The 19,074-nt window shown below is 45.2% G+C and overlaps 1 protein-coding gene across 1 annotated transcript in view; it reads right to left on the reverse strand.

Moving 5' to 3' along the window:
• The window catches only part of MFSD2B (MFSD2 lysolipid transporter B, sphingolipid), a 52,079-nt gene extending 35,424 nt beyond the window's left edge, over positions 1–16,655 (reverse strand). The window contains exons 1-3 of the mRNA XM_066596714.1: positions 16,549–16,655; positions 8,334–8,456; positions 1,454–1,578 (exon numbers count right to left, since the gene is read on the reverse strand). Of these exons, the coding sequence (XP_066452811.1) occupies positions 1,454–1,578; positions 8,334–8,456; positions 16,549–16,620 (320 nt within the window). The 5' untranslated portion in view covers positions 16,621–16,655. The remainder of the gene's footprint in view (positions 1–1,453; positions 1,579–8,333; positions 8,457–16,548) is intronic.
• Between the last annotated feature and the right edge of the window lie 2,419 nt (positions 16,656–19,074).

Here is a 19,074-nt window from a genome sequence, read left to right on the forward strand (position 1 = left end):
ATTACTTCTGAAGCTGGCTATACACGTTGGATGGACATTGGCAAAACCTGCCGCCCATCTAATATGTGGGGGATGTACTAACTCTTCGCCAACAGCAGATATAAAGAGAAAAAAGGGTCAGACTTTTCAACTCGCCCAATCCTTTTGCTCCCAAGGGACATGAACCACCACCAGAGGTGTCAGGCAGTGTTTTATACCCCTCTGCCTATTAACATTGCGCATGGGCTGTGGGTACCCGTGTCATCGCTAAGGGATGCCGCAAGAGATACAAATAAACAGGGAAAAAAATGTACTGCGCATGACCGCCTGCAAGCCTCCGCGGTCATCCACAGTACACTTAATGGAGTTACACAGAATCACCGTCCGGGCTCATAGCTGGAACTCGCTGCAAGCCTCTTGCATGCGGAATCCGACCCACTCACGTGAACACCGCCTAAGAAGGTGGAGTAACAATCCTTAAAGCCTCCTTCACACGGGCGACACTGCATCGCTGCGAGAAAATCGCAGCGATATCGCATCGCTGCACCGTATTATATCGCTGCGATTTTCTCGCAGCAATACCGCGATTTTGTAGCGCTACAAAGTCGCATGTGACGCTACAAAATCACGCGACTTTGTAGCATCTGCTACTGTCAAAGTTGCATTGCATCGCATGCAAACCGCGTTTCCGTGCGATGCGACGCAACAGAGAGGAAGGCTCCATAGAGAAACATGGGCTACAAAACCTAGCGTGTCGCGGGCATATCGCCGGACCTGCGAGGTTTGTGTGTCATTTTGTAGCATGCTACAAAACATCTCATGTGTGAAGGAACCCATAGGAAAGCACGGGCTTCACATACATGTGATTTGTAGCATCGTAGCAATGCTACAAAATCGTGCGACTTTGTCGCCCGTGTGAAGGAGGTCTATAGGGTTATTTCCATCTCAGCTATTTATGGCATATATGAGAGGAGGTGGGATCTGCACCTAGAGTTGCAATCAAAATTATTTAAACCCCATTGCAAATTAGGCTTATTTGCCAAATTTACAAACTTTCAGCAATCTGCAAAAAAGCATTGAAACAAGAACAATTTAATTAGCTCAACACCAATAATATAACATAATATAAAATACAGCGCTGCGGAATAAGTTGGTGCTACACAAATAAAGATTATTATTGTAACAAGTTTCTCCAAATGCAACACAAAATGCCACTTTTAATGACTATTGCAGTTTCTGAATTATTCATCGCTCCGAATAGAATCCCTCATAAGGGCATGAACATTTGCAAATCAGGTGTTGTCTCAAGTACACTTTCTGCAACTAATCAAGGGCTTCAGTAGTTACATCAGGTGTGCTTGAGTGAGTGGTTGAATAATTGTGATTGCAACTATCTACTGAAAACTAATCCCCACCTTGTCCAGCACACAACAGCTGCCTGCAAAACCTAATGCGGAATGACAAAAGATCTCACCATGGCATTAGTCGTCCAATTACAGTCCATCTGCTTTTGGTAATGCAAAATCCAACTATAGGATCTGTGATTCCACCCCAGATTTTCCCGAAACACAGGACCAGAGAGGCCTCAAAAGGAGTTATCTAGAAGAATTGGGAGACAAGATAATTAAAAAGCTTCTTCAAAAAAAGATTCAGAGGCATACCTTGAAACTCCAGGGCCAGAATAAAAAAATTGTAACCGCCCCCTACTTGTGTCATTTGCATTCCTCAAAACTTTTATGGTTGAGGGATCCTTGGGCCTCTTCAGACACCTGGTATCACCCTTGTAATTCCTGCACTTTTAAGCCCATCGCCCTTACGTCTAACGCTGGTGAAAACTATACACTGCTGGGCAGCAAGATGTACCCCCACCTCGAGGTCATCAGGACCCCTATACACTGAGAGCAGGCACACATAATTCACATCAGAAGCACATGAGCGATCCACATCTTCCTTCTTATTTCTATGCAAAAAAAGAGAAAAATATGAAAAAAAAAGAAACTTGACTTCTGACAGTCTGAAAAAGTCATCACACACAAATATGGCCTAAGGGTTCTTTAACACGGGCCGCAATCGTGGTCTAATGTAACAAGTACCAATCAACAAGCATGTCAATCGGTGCTCCTTTACTTTTTTTTTCAGCAAGTTATACCCTATCCACAGGCAGGTGATAGATGGTTGACTGGTGGAAGTTGGACTGCTGGGACCCTCATCGCTTCCGAGATTTCACCCACAGCGTTTCCCAAAGTTCTGGCAGTGCTGACCACGCATGCATTCCTTCACTCCATTCACTTCAGTGGGATTTCAAGTGGAAGTTCAAGTGCTTGGCTACCTCCGGCGGTCTCATTGAAGTGAACGACGAGGCGGCCACCACTGCCATAACTTTGAGACCTGCCAAGGGTAACATCCTGAGATGAACAACCCCTTTAAATTCCCTAGTGGGACTAAAATAAAAAGTCTGAAAACAGGCTAAAAAATATTTTAAAAAATTAAAAAACTCTTTATTCCTTTATTATGCAAAAAAGAAAAAACAAAGTTGGTATCGCTGTGTCTGCAATGACCCAAACTATAGAGTTATTACATTCTTTAATCTGCATGGTGACCCCGTAAAAAAAACTAAAAAATAATTCTAAAATTGCAGTGTTTTGTTAAACAAAAAACAAGACCTCACACGGCGGTGTCAATGGAAAAATACAAATGTCACGGGTCTTTAAATACAGCAACACAAAAATTGTAATTTTTTTTCTTCATTTCTTTTAGTTTATTAATGTGCAGAAGTAAGAAAATACCTAAATTGGGTACTTCTGTAATCATACTGACCCCAAAAATAATGAAAGAGGCCAGAAATTCAATTTTCACTATTTGCACAATAAATACACTTACATTCTTTTTTTTTTTGCGTCACCATATTCTGTATTTTTTACCATACCTTTAGTATTTTTCAGTCTACAGAGCTGTGTGAGGGCTTGTTTTTTTGTAGCACAAGCTGCAGTTTACATAGGTACTATTTTGATGAATTTTTATTCCCTTTTTTGGGCTGTAGGAAGAACTAAAAACTGCAAATTTTTCCACTCCTTCCAAGAAAGAGTTAAAGGGAACCTGCTGTTAGGGCACATGACTGGGAGCCAGGTGATGTATTTTGTATACTCACCTGTCCCTTGCTTCCAGCGTTGTCACCTAAAGATGATAAATCTAACTTTTTTCAGATTGCCATGCGTGCGCTCTCCCATTCAAGTCATGTGAACTCTTCTATAGGAACCCCCTGGTTCCCATAGAAGGAGGTCCTGTGCACGCCTCTAATGCGCACGGACAGCGCTCGTCTGAACGAGCCCTAAAGAAAATGTTTTAACCCTTTCGAATCCACTGTCTGACGTCTGAAGACATTACGATTTAAGGCTGTACAGCTCCGATGTTGGAAGACGTCCGTCGGGGTTCTCTTACTGTATATTGCCAGCCTTTCTGCTGTCGGAGCCTATCCAACGTGTCACCTCATGCAGTACTGGCTTTAGCCAGCATATAGCGCTGTTGTATAATAGCAGAGAAAGAGTAAGCCCCCTAGAAAAACCAGGATACAAATTTGGATTGGAAAGTGTTAATACATTATATGAGGCCATAAAAAATACAACTAGTCTCGTTAAAAAAAAAACAAACGAGGCCTCAAAAGGGCTCGTTCAAACGAGCGCTGTCCGTGTGCATTAGAGGCACGCACAGGACGCACTTCTATAGGAACCAATGGGTTCTTATTGAAGCGTTCACATAAACAATTGTTAGACGTGCTGAATTTGCGCATCTAACAAAGATAGGACATGCGAGTGCAAACTCCGTGGTCCACGTAAAGATAGGACCTGACGTATCCTTGCTGCGTGCTTTCCATATACTCCTATGGGAGCTGGAAAGCGTGCAGCCTGTGCCTCGGAGCATGTAAACGGGTTACTTCAAGCAGCTGGAATTAGCCCGTTAACACGATCTTTAGAGCTGTATAGCCGCGAGCTTTGCCCGCGGCTATACTGCGCGCCGACAGTGCCTGGGTGAAAGAGCCCTTTGACTGCGTTGTTGGAAAAATACATATATAGCTCTTTGAAGGCAGGCATGAAAAAAAACTAAAAACGCAGCACATTATCAAGTCCAAAGCTGGCTGCGGTGGTAAGAGGTTAACAGCTGGACAGCGCTCTCCATTGTTGGGCGCACCGCACCACTACAGAGTGCCCTGCTGACTGCTCAAACTTACAGCTGTAGCAGAGCATTTTTTAGCTCCACTTTCAGTCCCCACTTGTGGTTCCAGTCCTTGGCCGCCCCTAGGAAACAGGGACCCGGGTAATTAGCTGAACCATCCCGGGGCCTAAAATATCAGTCCGAATTTTCTGCCGAGAGCAAATTGTAGAAATGTAGAAGAGTTGGTTCTGGACTTGGATGTGACTTCTCTGGTGTTTAGAGAATTGGCTGAGTTATATCCATAGCAAGTTTATCCAGATATTAACATTCTCCCCGTGACCCACGGCGGCCGCGTCACACAGACAAATGTTTCATAATATTTATCCCCACGTACTCAGTACTTCCAGTTCTGCATCACGGATAACTCTTTTTATTAATTTGTACTTAGTCTTCAACAGCTCACAAATAGAGATGAGCGAGCATACTCGCTAAGGACAATTACTCAAGCGAGCATTGCCCTTAGCGAGTACCTGCCGCTCGGGAAAAAAGGTTCGGCTGCCGGCGTGGGTGACAGGTGAGTTGCGGCAGTCAGCAGGGGTGAGTGGGGGGGAGAGAGGGAGAAAGAGATTTCCCCTCCGTTCCTCCCCGCTCTCCCCCGCAGTTCCCTGCCCGTTGCCGGCAGCCGAATCTTTTCTCCCGAGTGGGCAGGTACTCGCTAAGGGCAATGCTAGATTGAGTAATTGCCCTCAGCGAGTATGCTCGCTCATTACTACTCACAAACAAATCTTTTTGGTTTTTGCCCCACTGCACTCTCCCTTTTTTTCCGTTGTGGCCTCACTCCTCTCTATGGGGAAAGAAAGCCACAGCGGTAAGGCCGGCGGCCAAACCGCTCCAAAACCTGCGGCGAACTGTCACAGGTTTTTAAGCTGCGGCTCTCCCGAGGAAATCTTGCGGCTTTTCGGTGCTGCCAGGCCGCGAGATTTCCGTACCGTGGGAACCCAGCCTTATACAAGTTACCTCCTTCAGGACCAGAGATGTTTCATTTTAGTTTTTTCCTGCCTGCCTTCCAAGACCCATAATTTTTTTTATTTTTCCACTGAAAAACTTTTAAAAAATTTTAAGTGTGGAAAAGTTAGAGAAAATGCAATTGTGCATATGGGGGGGGGGGGGGGTCAGTACAGTAAAGAAAGCATAAACTTTGTTTTGCGGGTCAGTACAACTACGAAAACACCAAATTACTATAGTTTTTTAATGTTTTTCTGTTTTTAAAGGTAAATAAAATGTTTCCTGAAACGATAATTGCTTTCCGTAGCGATACTCTGAAGGCTTATTTACACAGGTGTATATCGGCTGGAATTTTCACAGTCGGCCGATATACGCTTTCATCTGAGCAGTTCCCCCCTTCCCTCCCCCTCATCGGCTCTCTGCCTCTCTCCTCCACTCCAGCGTTGGCAATGGGAGGGAACGGGGTGGAGCGGGGGCGGAGCTAAGCTTTGCTAGCTGCAGAAAAGTGGCAGCTAAGCTCCCACCCCCGTCCCACCCACTCCTGAGGGGGAGGGAACGGTGGGACTGCTCAGATGGAAGCGCATATCGGCCGGACATGAAAACGCCGGCTGATATACGCTCGTGTAAATAAGCCCTAAGACCCATAACTTTTTTATTTTTTTGCTGATTGGGCTGTGTGAGTGCTCGTTTGTTTGCGGGATGAGCTGTAGTTTTTATTGGTAGCATTTTGGGAAACGTACATCTGTTTGATCACTTTTTATTCTAATATTTGGGGAACTGGGAAAACATAAAAATCTATGGCCTTCACTGTGCAGGAAAAATACTGTAATATTTTAATAGTTTTGACTTTTAGGTACCCAGCGATACCAAATATGTGGTTTTTTTAACTGTTTAGATTTTCTATGGGAAAAATGGGAAAAGGATGAGGGGAGGGCTTGAACTTTTAATGTTTTTATTTAGATTTTTTTACCTTTAAAAAAACTTTATTAAATCTTGTTTCACATATTTATTTAGTCCTCATAGGGGACTTGAACTTGCGATCATATAATCGCATGTAGTATATACTGCAATACAGTATTGCAGTATATATAGTGATTTTCGACATTGAAAAACATCCATGCTAGCTTATCAGCACCCTCCGATCATGTTGCCGGTGGGTCCCGTTGACTGTTTAGATGCGCAGTCCGTTAGCTGCCGCGATCAAAGCTAACTCTGATCTTGGTAGGTACCAGCAGCTGAAGGTAAATAGTAAAAAATAAAAAGCCCTTCAAACTAATGTTTTTGTCTCACTTTTGGTGTGTTTTTTTGATCTACTGCATTTTTCAAAATTGCAGCGTGCTCTATGTCTGGTGGTTTTACAGGCATTGGTTAGTTCTTGATGCAGCTTCCCTCCAGAAACACGTGCATTTTGCCCCAAAGTCTGTGGCTAAATCTGTGTGAAGAGCTGCATGAAAATCCGTGGCATTACCCCGTGGCTCAGCTTGGGGCTTTTGGAGTGTCAGAGCCACGTTGGAAGAATCTGATGTAAATCTGACGATTATATTAGATAAGTCGGTAATACAAATCCTCATTACAGATGTGTTACAGATGACATTCCAATGATGTGTCATCAGTATTTGCCACCATATTGGTTTTGTTTTCTACTGGACAAATACTGATCCTTATTTTCCAAATAGAAATAATAGCAATATGGAGGCCAATATGGAAAAATTGGTCGTGTTGTGTTTTTTAAAAAACCTCTGTGAAAAATACGACCATGTGAATAAATACATACGGGTGGACACTCACTAGCGATATTTTCTGTTTTGTGCTGCAAGAGCACGAGATAGCTAAGGTCAATGTGTCATTGGCTGAGCGCTCAGCCAATAGCTAAGCTGTAGCTGCTATTGGCTGTGCCCTCAGCCAATCTGCACAGCCCTTTCAGGAGGTGGGGATTTTTAAATCCCCGACTGCTGAAAGAGCTTCATAGCAGTGCAGGGGAGCCACCAGGAGGCCGCATCTGAGCACCGGAGAGGTGACTAAATTTTTTTTAAAATTTTTTACACACTTTTTGCTGATTATCGGGGCTTATATTTCACGCCCTTCCCCGATAATCATTCCGCGGGGCTTGGCAGAAACCATTGCTTTCATCCCATTGAAAGCAATGGGATAGAATTCCGGGGACTTCTGCCACAGCTGTGACAGCCGTGACAGCTGTGGCAGAAGTCCCCGCCATTCTGCTTCTCTTTTCAATGGGGCTAGCGCTGCTACCGATGGCCCCATTGAAAGGACTGGCGATATCCCGGCGTGATGCTGGCTTTTTTCTCGCACTGCGCTGCGAGACTTTAATTTTACTCTTGCAGCGCAGTGGAGAAAAAACGCCAGCGGGTGTCCACCCTAAGACTTACATTAGCTGTGTATTATGGTCTGCAAATACAGAGCTAAAATATGCTGAAAGTGGCCATCCTACACACAGCTGAGCGCGATATCGTGCTTGTGTCCGTGCGATGTCTCTGCGGATCCCATCACTTCAAGAACGCCTCCCATCACTTTAGTACAGCTGAGCACCTCCAGCAAGTGTTTCCCATTTTTTCAATAGGAGACCTCGCATCGCACTTGCGTGCACATCTCACGCCGTGCAACGTGTTTTTCGGACCCATTGAGAACAATGGGCAATGCATTCCAAGAAAACGCCCAAAGAGAAGTCATGCCGAAAACTTATAGTAATGCCTTTTTTCTTGTTTATTTTTAACAGAGCTTATTCACACGTCTGTATATCGGCCTGGTTTTAACGCCCGGCCGATATACGACGTCCCTTTCTGCAGGGGGAGGAGGCAGGCCGGGCTGGGAGCAGTGCACTGAGCTCCTGACCCCTCTCCGCCCTTCACCATTATTTGCAATGGGAGGGGGCGGGGTGGAACTTAGCTATTTTATTTTTTACATAATATGTCTTTCAAGAAGTCATAAAAGACTTCAAACTTACTTCATTACTGGATCTTATGGAACAGCACAATCACTGATTGCTGTAAAGACTACAACACAGAAGACCGCTTTTCACTTCTCCTCAGGATCCCTGGCTGTCTCCGAAGGCTGAGGGCCCAACGTGCGCCTGCTAGATTCCAGTTGTAGGGGCTTTAAACCCCTGCTGTGCACTTACAATGGCACAGGTTCGTGTGCATTTCTACCTATGAAGCATGGTTCTTAATAGGTTAACAACTTACCTGAGCTACATCCAGGAGGTATATCTGCAGGAAAAAGGCTGCTGCACTCCCTGCGACCTGGTTAGGGGCCCCACCTATGGCATAGCACACCTTCTTGAAGACGGAGAGTTTGTAGCGCCTCACCTGGAAGTGCAAATTATGAAAAATGTATAAAGGTGAATATTACATGGACAGAACAGGTGCTTGTGTGTATATATATATATATATATATATATATATATATATATATATATATATATATATATATATAGTCTTCAGACCTTTTTGCTCTTTTACTATTTGTTACATTGTGGTCTTGTGCAAATGTTAAAAAAGTCAAGTGTTTCCCCATCATGCTTCCCCTAAATACTCCATAGTGAAAAATTGAAACAGAATGTTAGAAATCTTTGTAATTCTTTTTAAAAAACTAACATTTTGCATTGACATAAGTATTCACACCCTTGGTATGCCACTTGAAATTAAACTCTGAAGGCCTCCCATTTATCTTAATCATCTTTGAGATGTTTCTACACCCTGATTGGAGTCACTTGTGGTTAATTCAGTTGATTGAACATCATGTTAAGACACCCTCTGTCTACATAAGGCCTCACAGCTCACAATGCATATCAGAGCCGAAACCAAGCTATGAGGAGGAAAGAACTGCTGGATTGTGGAAGCTTCTAGACTCTTCCTATCGCGGGCCGACCTACCGAACTAAGTAATCAGAGGAGAAGGGCCTTGGTAACGGAGATGACCAAGAACCCAATGATCACTCTGGCTGAGCTCCAAAGATTCCATGTGCAGATGGGGGAAACGTTCAGAAGGTCAACCCTCACTGCAGCCTCCATCAATCTGGGCTTTATGACAGAGGGGCCAGAAAGAAGCCTCTCCTTGGTAAAAGACAAATGAAAACTCACCTAGAGTTTGCCAAAAAGCACCTACAGGATTCTCAGACTGTGAGAAACAAGATTATCCAATCTGATGAAACCAAGATGGATCCTTTTGGTCTCAGTTCTAAGCGTTATGTCTGGAGGAAACGAGGTGTTGCAGCGATTCTGTAATCTGTTCCTTTCTAGTTACTACTGTTGATATCTTGTTCTCTGTGTTTTTTTCCTTTTAACCCCCCCCCCCACCTCTTAACAGGGTCTGCTAGTGGCCCAAGTCAAGTTCGCCCTTGTTAGTGCGGGTTATCTGTGTAGGTACTGGTGCATCTTGTCTCCACCGGAACTAGGGGTGGACACATGGGTTGGGCTGGCTCAGTGACAGGGATGGGGTAGATGACGCCCCCAAGCAGTGGATTGGCTGATGCAGGTGTGTTCCCAGCCCGTGTTCAGGCTCCCCACCAGCGTTCATTGTCCCCCCAGCCGGCTGCTATCTCCACTGGGAACCCCGCAGTCAACGTTCCCAGCAGTGTAGCATAATCTCACCTCCTGGCTCCTGCAAGTGTTCACGTGGTGGCTATTGTAACCTTCCCAGCTGTAATACCATCATTTCCCCTCACGACTTCTGCCACTCCCCCACCACTCTCCCTTCTGCTGTTGTGGCTCCTGCGTTGTCTGGCTCCCCACTACTGTCCTCTGGTCCTCCTGTAGCGCCGCTTACGCCGGCCCGGCTCTCACCATGGCTGCATCGAGGGAGGCGCCACCACAGAAGGCGGCGCCGCTGTTCAGTGCTCGGTCCTCCATCCTGACAAGCAGTGACTCCGGCAACATGGAAGTGACAGGCAGTGCCTCCTGCAGCATGGAACATGCTCCTCCATCTGCCGCTGTCATAGCTCATGCTGTGTTCCGACCAGCTGCTGTGCTCCTGCGACCCTCGCTGTGCTCGCTCCTCCATCAGCCGCTGTCATGCCTCCTTGTTCTGTGTCCTCAACAGCTGTTTCACTGCCGAGGCCCCATGGCTGCTGACTCTCAACAGTTCTGAAGGTTGCATGTGTAGCGCACTGATCCCAGCCAACCCATGTCTCCACCCTTTAGTTCCAGTGGAGACAAGATGCACCAGTACTATCTGTGTATAGGGTAAAGGGTTTATAGGGACAGTGTTTCCATGGTGTCTGTTTTGCTTATTGTTTACCAATGTTTTGTGTGCCCTTGTGGTCTGTCAGTCTTTCAGGTTTTCGGATCCAGCGCATCCTGATTGGATGTGACACCAGGCACTGCTCATCACTTGCCCAATACCATCCCTACAGTGAAGCCTGGTGGTGGCAGCATCATGCTGTGGGGATGTCTTTCAGTGGCCGGGACAGGGGAACCGGTCAGGGTTATTGGAAAGCTTAATGAAGCAGAGTACAGAGATATTCTTAATGAAAACTGACCAAGAGTGCAAGGGACCCCAAATTGGGCAGAAGGTTCACCTTCCAACAAGACAATGACCCTAAGCCTACATCCAAGACAACACAGAGCACAGAGGTAGTTTACGGACAACTCTGTGAATGTCCTTGAGTCTCCTAGTCATAGCCATGACTTGAACCCAATTGAATATCTCTGAAGAGACCTGAAAATGGCTGTCCACATACGGCCCCCACTCAACTTGACAAAGTTGGGGCTTTGGGGAACGTTGTATTGTTTAAATGTCTAATATATGTTTAATAACACCAGTGACTGAGGAGGACTGGAGAGTGGTAGCTGGGACTGCTGTTTGGAGGGGTGCTCTGCCTTCGTTCCTGGGCCCTCTCTTGTTGGCTTATGGCCAAAGGGGTGTGGTTTTTGTGAAGACAGCATGCGAAGACAGAGACCTAGATCTTTTCTGTGCAGGCCCTACCTTCACGGGTCACCAGAACCACCTGCCCTGTGGGCGAACAGAGAATAGTACTCCGGAGTGGCCCCTTTTCACTGAGTCTCAGCTCCCTTTTCTTAACGGCCGGTTTACAGCTTCTGAGAAGTCCTATCCACACCTCTATGTTACCATACGTCTGCATTAAAAAGCTAACAGAGGGACTTATTTGGGGTCACTGCTGCATAGAGGTAAAAACAGCCATTCACAGAATCTGCGTCCGATACGGCCCAAAAAGCACCAGTTGGACTGCTAGCGCAGGAACGCTGTTCGCTTTGGTTATATGTTTCATTGACTATCGTCCAGTCAGTTACATGAAGTTTATAGGAAAAGTTAAAAGGCATCTCCAGATGGGTCGGGAGTTTCAACTTCATTTGTATGCATGGAGTTCTTGTCATGTCAATCTGTCATGGGCCCAGGTCACGCTACAGGTCTCCGGTAGACTTGACATGGCCAGAACCTGGCCACGAGGCCTTGATATTGTATTTCCCACTGCAGACTATGTCGCCAAAAAGAGCGGCTCCGGCAAGTCAAACTGAGGGTTAACCAGAGGTTCCTGCCTGAATGCAGCCTGTGGATTCGGCTCCTTTGCCCACCCCCTGGTGGCAAGGGACTTACCCCAACCATCACCCCAGTCCTGCCCTTCACAGCGTGAAGCCGGCCTTAGAAGGGCCGCTATCATTTACACAGGTGACTACCCAAAAAGTCCGTTGCTGCACTGTAAAAAGTTGCAAACAAAACAATGCCAATAATGCTGATAGTAACAACGTGCGCTGAGGCGTCATCTGTGTCTCCGTATGACAGTAACATGAGCGCGCTGATGGCGCTGTGTGGGTGACGCCGTTATCTGCCCGGCCCATGAAGCTCGGAGCAGTCAATTCACAGAAAGACACCGGAAGATTTCCTCTATGAGTCAGTCCCTGGGAAGGTGCAGCCGGCAGATAAGAGGAGGGTTCAGCATATCGGCTGCCACGCGCTTCCCGGAATCCCTAGTAAGCAAAGTCACTACAAAACCACATGGGCGGTCAGCAGCACCGGCCACAGTACTCACTAGTCCCATATAGACCACACATGGTCTATATGGGACCTTTTCCTCGGAAAGCAGCCACATGCGCAGGTCTAACTGCCGGCAGGTGACGTACGCAGGCGGCGCTCACTGAGGGCTCCTTCACACGGGTGAATTTGCTTGCATTTTTGCGTGCACAAAATTTGCGCACGTAGAGAATACATCCCTTTGATTTCAATGGGTTTGCACACAGTTCCTTTTTTTTTTTTGGCGTGCACAAAAAGTCCCCATAGTAGTCTATGGGAGGCGCGCAAATGTACGTGCAATACGCAAGGAGACGCACAATACGCTCCGCTATTCCAGTGGAAAAAGAGCACATTTGTAAGTCATTAGGCTAAGGAACCATTTAAATCAGGGCATGGGGGTGTCCCAGGCGCAAAAAAACATGGCCACCGAACGCATAAAATACGCCAATATGCGGGAAAAAAAACAGTGTTTATAGAGCAAATAACTTGTGCGCAATTGTGCGATGGAGCCCTAAGGCTTTGGCCAGATGCTGACCTGACGCGTATTGCTAAGGATATAGGTGCAGCCAACTGAAGAGGATGATGGGGATATTGTGGGACAATGAATTAAAATTTAGCAACCAGTGTCAGGCAGCTGCTGCTAAAGCAAAAAAAAAACAACTGAAAAACAGGATTCATCCAAAGAGGCACAAATGCATATACCAAGGACATATCACTAGTCAGGCCACATCTGGTCACGTATCATTAGCAGCAGATACACACCGCTCTGGTGTCAGTGGGTGACCATGAAATATACAATGGCCCTACAGTGAAACGCTCCTTACAGCATACCTGCCCCCTATGTTGTCTACAAACCATCGGATGGATTCATTGAGTAATAAAAGGTTCTGCAACTCTGACAGTTTCTCAACCTTTGTAGTACCACTGCTTGCTGTCAGTGAATAGGATCATTCCTGTTCTGATGCCCCTCACAGCTCAGAGATGGATATAGACAATCCTGTGGATGTGAAAGTCACCAACAGCATAAACCCCTCTTCAGTCCTCTTAGGCCCCCTCACACCATCGTATGTGCATTTGCACGCGCCACGGCACAACTTTTTCGCGCACTGAATGAGGCTTTTTTGCATACGTATCGGTGTATTTTACTGTACTTTTTCCACCTGCAGGGCAAGTTCATCTGCGTGCGGCGAACAGACATACAGATTGAAATGGTTAATTTGTCTAAATTGTCTTATTACGCAACATATTACGCATCTCTTTGCATATTGTGCGCGCATTTGCCCCCCCCCCCCCCCCCACTGACTTCTATAGGGACCTTTGGTGCGCAAATGGGTAAAAAAGGTAGAACATGCTGCATTTTTTGTATGTGACCGAAATGCGTGTGCGAGATACGGCAATGTGAACGAAGCCTTTGAAATTAATTGCTTCTATTCTTTGCATATTGTGCGTGTGAATCTTGCGCACACAAATACGTCCACGCGAATCTGGCCTGAGGATACAATCGCACCTGCGCTTTGCCTTTCCGTCACAATTTCCTCTCTCTGTTCCGTTTTCTGAAATGGTATTAAAACTGAAATAAACGGATCGCCTTTTTCCCCATTGATTTCAATGGGTCACCGAAAAAAACGGAAAGCAAATGGAAAGCTTTCATTTTGCTTCTGTTGCGTTCGATTCCGTTTTGTTAACTCAACAAATAGCGCTACAGACAGACGGAATTCTGATTGGAAGGACAAGGCAGGTGTGAATGTAGCCTTCATTTCGCTACTATGTATCGGTGCAGGAAGGCAGCTGTTACACTGCGCTTTGCGGTGTCTGTTTGCCGTATATGCTGGGAAAGCTTTGGGCGCATTCGACAAACAAAGGCTCCGCCCCTATTCACACAGCGGGAAACAAAAGTGTCATTTTGCCATGAGGCAGATTGCTGCACTATTCCATACAGAAGCATCCAGTATACAGCATATCCACGGGGTGGCAGGGGTATCTCACAGAGCATGGTCTGGGCTGGAGAGAACTGCAACAAACCCTCAGCTGAGAGAAGTATCAGGGGTGATGATCAGGGAATGCTCCTCTGTAGAATAGAACTGATACTGTATACGGAGCTGTACTTGAGAGTGATATATAACAAGGTCCCCTATATAATAGAACTGATACTGTATACAGCGCTGTACTAGAGAGTGATATATAACAAGGTCCCCTATATAATAGAACTGATACTGTATACAGCGCTGTACTAGAGAGTGATATATAACAAGGTCCCCTATATAATAGAACTGATACTGTATGCAGCGCTGTACTAGAGAGTGATATATAACAAGGTCCCCCATATAATATAACTGGTAATGTATATAGTGTTGTACTAGAGAGTGATATATAACAAGGTCCCCTATATAATATAACTGGTAATGTATATAGTGTTGTACTAGAGAGTGATATATAATGAGGTCCCCTATATAATAGAACTGATACTGTATACAGCGCTGTACTTGAGAGTGATATATAACAAGGTCCCCTATATAATAGAACTGATACTGTATGCAGCGCTGTACTAGAGAGTGATATATAACAAGGTCCCCCATATAATATAACTGGTAATGTATATAGTGTTGTACTAGAGAGTGATATATAATGAGGTCCCCTATATAATAGAACTGATACTGTATACAGCGCTGTACTAGAGAGTGATATATAACAAGGTCCCCCATATAATATAACTGGTAATGTATATAGTGTTGTACTAGAGTGATATATAATGAGGTCCCCTATATAACAGAACTGATACTGTATACAGCGCTGTACTAGAGAGTGATATATAACAAGGTCCCCCATATAATATAACTGGTAATGTATATAGTGTTGTACTAGAGAGTGATATATAACAAGGTCCCTATATAATATAACTGGTAATGTATATAGTGTTGTACTAGAGAGTGATATATAATGAGGTCTCCTATATAATAGAACTGATACTGTATACAGCGCTGTACTAGAGAGTGATATATAACAAGGTCCCCCATATAATATAACTGGTAATGTATATAGTGTTGTACTAGAGTGATATATAATGAGGTCCCCTATATAACAGAACTGATACTGTATACAGCGCTGTACTAGAGAGTGATATATAACAAGGTCCCCCATATAATATAACTGGTAATGTATATAGTGTTGTACTAGAGAGTGATATATAACAAGGTCCCCCATATAATATAACTGGTAATGTATATAGTGTTGTACTAGAGAGTGATATATAACAAGGTCCCTATATAATATAACTGGTAATGTATATAGTGTTGTACTAGAGAGTGATATATAACAAGGTCCCCTATATAATATAACTGGTAATGTATATAGTGTTGTACTAGAGAGTGATATATAACAAGGTCCCCTATATAATATAACTGGTAATGTATATAGTGTTGTACTAGAGAGTGATATATAACAAGGTCCCCTATATAATATAACTGGTAATGTATATAGTGTTGTACTAGAGAGTGATATATAACAAGGTCCCCTATATAATAAAACTGGTAGTGTATATAATGCTATACTAGAGAGTGATATATAATGAGGTCCCCTATGTAATAGAACTGGTAGTATATACACTGTACTAAAAAGCGATATATAATGAGGTTTCCCTATATAACAGAACTGGCAGTGTATACTGCACTTAACTACAAACTGATATATAATGAGGTCCCCTATATAATAGAACTGGCAGTATATACAGCATTATACTAGAGAGTGATATATAATGAGGTCCCCTATATAATAGAACTGGTAGTGTATACAGCGCTGTACTAGAGAGTGATATATAATTAGGTCCCCTATATAATAGAATTGGTAGTATATACAGCACTGTAGTAGAGAGTGATATATAAAGTGGTCCCCTATATAACGGAACTGGTAGTATATACATTGCTGGACTAGAGAGTGATATATAACTATGCCCCCTATATAATAGAACTGTTAGTGTATACAAGGCTGTACTAGAGAGTAACATATAATGAGGTTCCCTATATAATAGAACTGGTAGTATATACAGCACTGTAGTAGAGAGTGATATATAATGAGGTCCCTATATAATAGAATTTACAATCCTACAATCCATAGTAATCTGCACATGAAGATGAGGGGAGGCCCCACAGCAGGTGTATATATATATATATATATATATATATATATATATATATATATATATATATATATATATATATATATATATATATACATACATATATACTCACAGCTGCAGCATTAACAGTTAGGGATCTTCTCTATATGAATAACCACTGTGTATAGTAGAGATGTGAAGCTCATGCAGGACTACAAGTGTCAGCATGCACAGTTGGGATACAATAAGTCACCTCCTTCCATTGCCCCGGCGTGTGTGTGGCACAGCTGCCCTAGTAGAAGCCCCCAGGCAGCCGCTCACCTGTCGGACGGAGTACAGACGGGGCGGCCTCCTGGTGCTGGCGCTCAGCAGCTCCGGCGGCTTCCCTTCCATGGCAGGAGTGGAGTGCGCGGGACAGTGCAGAGCGCCCGGCAGCCACCAGAGGGCGAGCGGGAGACGGCGCTGACAACGGTGCGGCGGGTGGACGCTTCCTATAGAATGTACTCCAGAAGACTCGGATCTGCCAGGAACAGCACAGATAATATACCGGGTGTAAACTGTGGCCACGGGGATACAAACTATTACCATGGAGATATAGAGATAGAGATTTTTTACACTGGGTGCACACACGGTCCATACAATCCCTCCCCTAGGGGTGTTTTTTAGAATTCTCTCTCGTGCTCTCGCTCATCTCTAGTCACAACTCAATTATCCAATTGTAATTGCAAAAGTAAGTGCACCCCTATGTAATGTAACTTCCCGGTGTTGTTTTATTCCCCACTACATTTTTCTTTCACTGCGAAATTCGCAGCGTTTTTTTTTCCTGCAGGGGTCTATGGGACTTGTAATGTTAAAATCACAATTTCGCGGTAAATTGCAATATTACGTGATCGCGATTTTAACATTACAAGTCCCATAGACCCCTGCAGAAAAAAAACCACTGCGAATTTCGCAGTGAAAAAAAACTGTAGTGGGTAGTCACCCTAAAACTAAAGAAACCTGGACTAATAAAATTTTCTGTGCGAACCACACGTAAACACCTGTATCAAATTAACTCGGGCGAAGCTGGGTATATCAGCTAGTAATTAATATAATTAGGTGATTACAATATCAGAGCTAAAGGAGAATTCGTTGTCGGAAACTGACCTCTTGTATGGAGGCTCTAGTACCCTGTTGTACCGCCTCTAGCTTGGATACAAGATGTGATACAGGCAGGCATGGAGGCTCTAGTACCCTGTTGTACCGCCTCTAGCTTGGATACAAGATGTGATACGGGCTGGCAGGGAGGCTCTAGTACCCTGTTGTACCACCTCTAGCTTGGATACAAGATGTGATACGGGGGGCATGGAGGCTCTAGTACCCTGTTCTACCGCCTCTAGCTTGGATACAAGATGTGATACAGGCGGGCATGGAGGCTCTAGTACCCTGTTGTACTGCCTCTAGCTTGGACACAAGATGTGATACGAGCAGGCATGGAGGCTCTAGTACCCTGTTGTACCGCCTCCAGCTTGGATACAAGATGTGATACGGGTGGGCATGGAGGCTCTAGTACCCTGTTCTACCGCCTCTAGCTTGGATACAAGATGTGATACAGGTGGGCATGGAGGCTCTAGTACCCTGTTGTACCGCCTCTAGCTTGGATACAAGATGTGATACGGGCAGGCATGGAGGCTCTAGTACTCTGTTGTACCGCCTCTAGCTTGGATACAAGATGTGATACGGGTGGGCATGGAGGCTCTAGTACCCTGTTCTACCGCCTCTAGCTTGGATACAAGATGTGATACGGGGGGCATGGAGGCTCTAGTACCCTGTTCTACCGCCTCTAGCTTGGATACAAGATGTGATACAGGCAGGCATGGAGGCTCTAGTACCCTGTTGTACCGCCTCTAGCTTGGACACAAGATGTGATACGAGCAGGCATGGAGGCTCTAGTACCCTGTTGTACCGCCTCTAGCTTGGACACAAGATGTGATACGAGCGGGCATGGAGGCTCTAGTACCATGTTGTCCCACCTCCAGCTTGGATACAAGATGTGATACAGGCAGGCATGGAGGCTCTAGTACCATGTTGTACCACCTCTAGCTTGGATACAAGATGTGATACGGGCAGGCATGGAGGCTCTAGTACTCTGTTGTACCGCCTCTAGCTTGGATACAAGATGTGATACGGGCGGGAATGGAGGCTCTAGTACCACATTGTACCGCCTCTAGCTTGGATACAAGATGTGATACGAGCCGGCATGGTGGCTCTAGTACCCTGTTGTACCGCCTCTAGCTTGGATACAAGATGTGATACGGGGGGCATGGAGGCTCTAGTACCCTGTTGTACCGCCTCTAGCTTGGATACAAGATGTGATACGGGCAGGCATGGAGGCTCTAGTACTCTGTTGTACCGCCTCTAGCTTGGATACAAGATGTGATACGGGTGGGCATGGAGGCTCTAGTACCCTGTTCTACCGCCTCTAGCTTGGATACAAGATGTGATACGGGGGGCATGGAGGCTCTAGTACCCTGTTCTACCGCCTCTAGCTTGGATACAAGATGTGATACAGGCAGGCATGGAGGCTCTAGTACCCTGTTGTACTGCCTCTAGCTTGGACACAAGATGTGATACAAGCAGGCATGGAGGCTCTAGTACCCTGTTGTACCGCCTCTAGCTTGGATACAAGATGTGATACAGGCGGGCATGGAGGCTCTAGTACCCTGTTGTACTGCCTCTAGCTTGGACACAAGATGTGATACGAGCAGGCATGGAGGCTCTAGTACCCTGTTGTACCGCCTCCAGCTTGGATACAAGATGTGATACGGGTGGGCATGGAGGCTCTAGTACCCTGTTCTACCGCCTCTA

Source organism: Eleutherodactylus coqui, chromosome 1 (genome assembly GCF_035609145.1).
Source record: "Eleutherodactylus coqui strain aEleCoq1 chromosome 1, aEleCoq1.hap1, whole genome shotgun sequence".
NCBI lineage: Eukaryota > Metazoa > Chordata > Amphibia > Anura > Eleutherodactylidae > Eleutherodactylus > Eleutherodactylus coqui.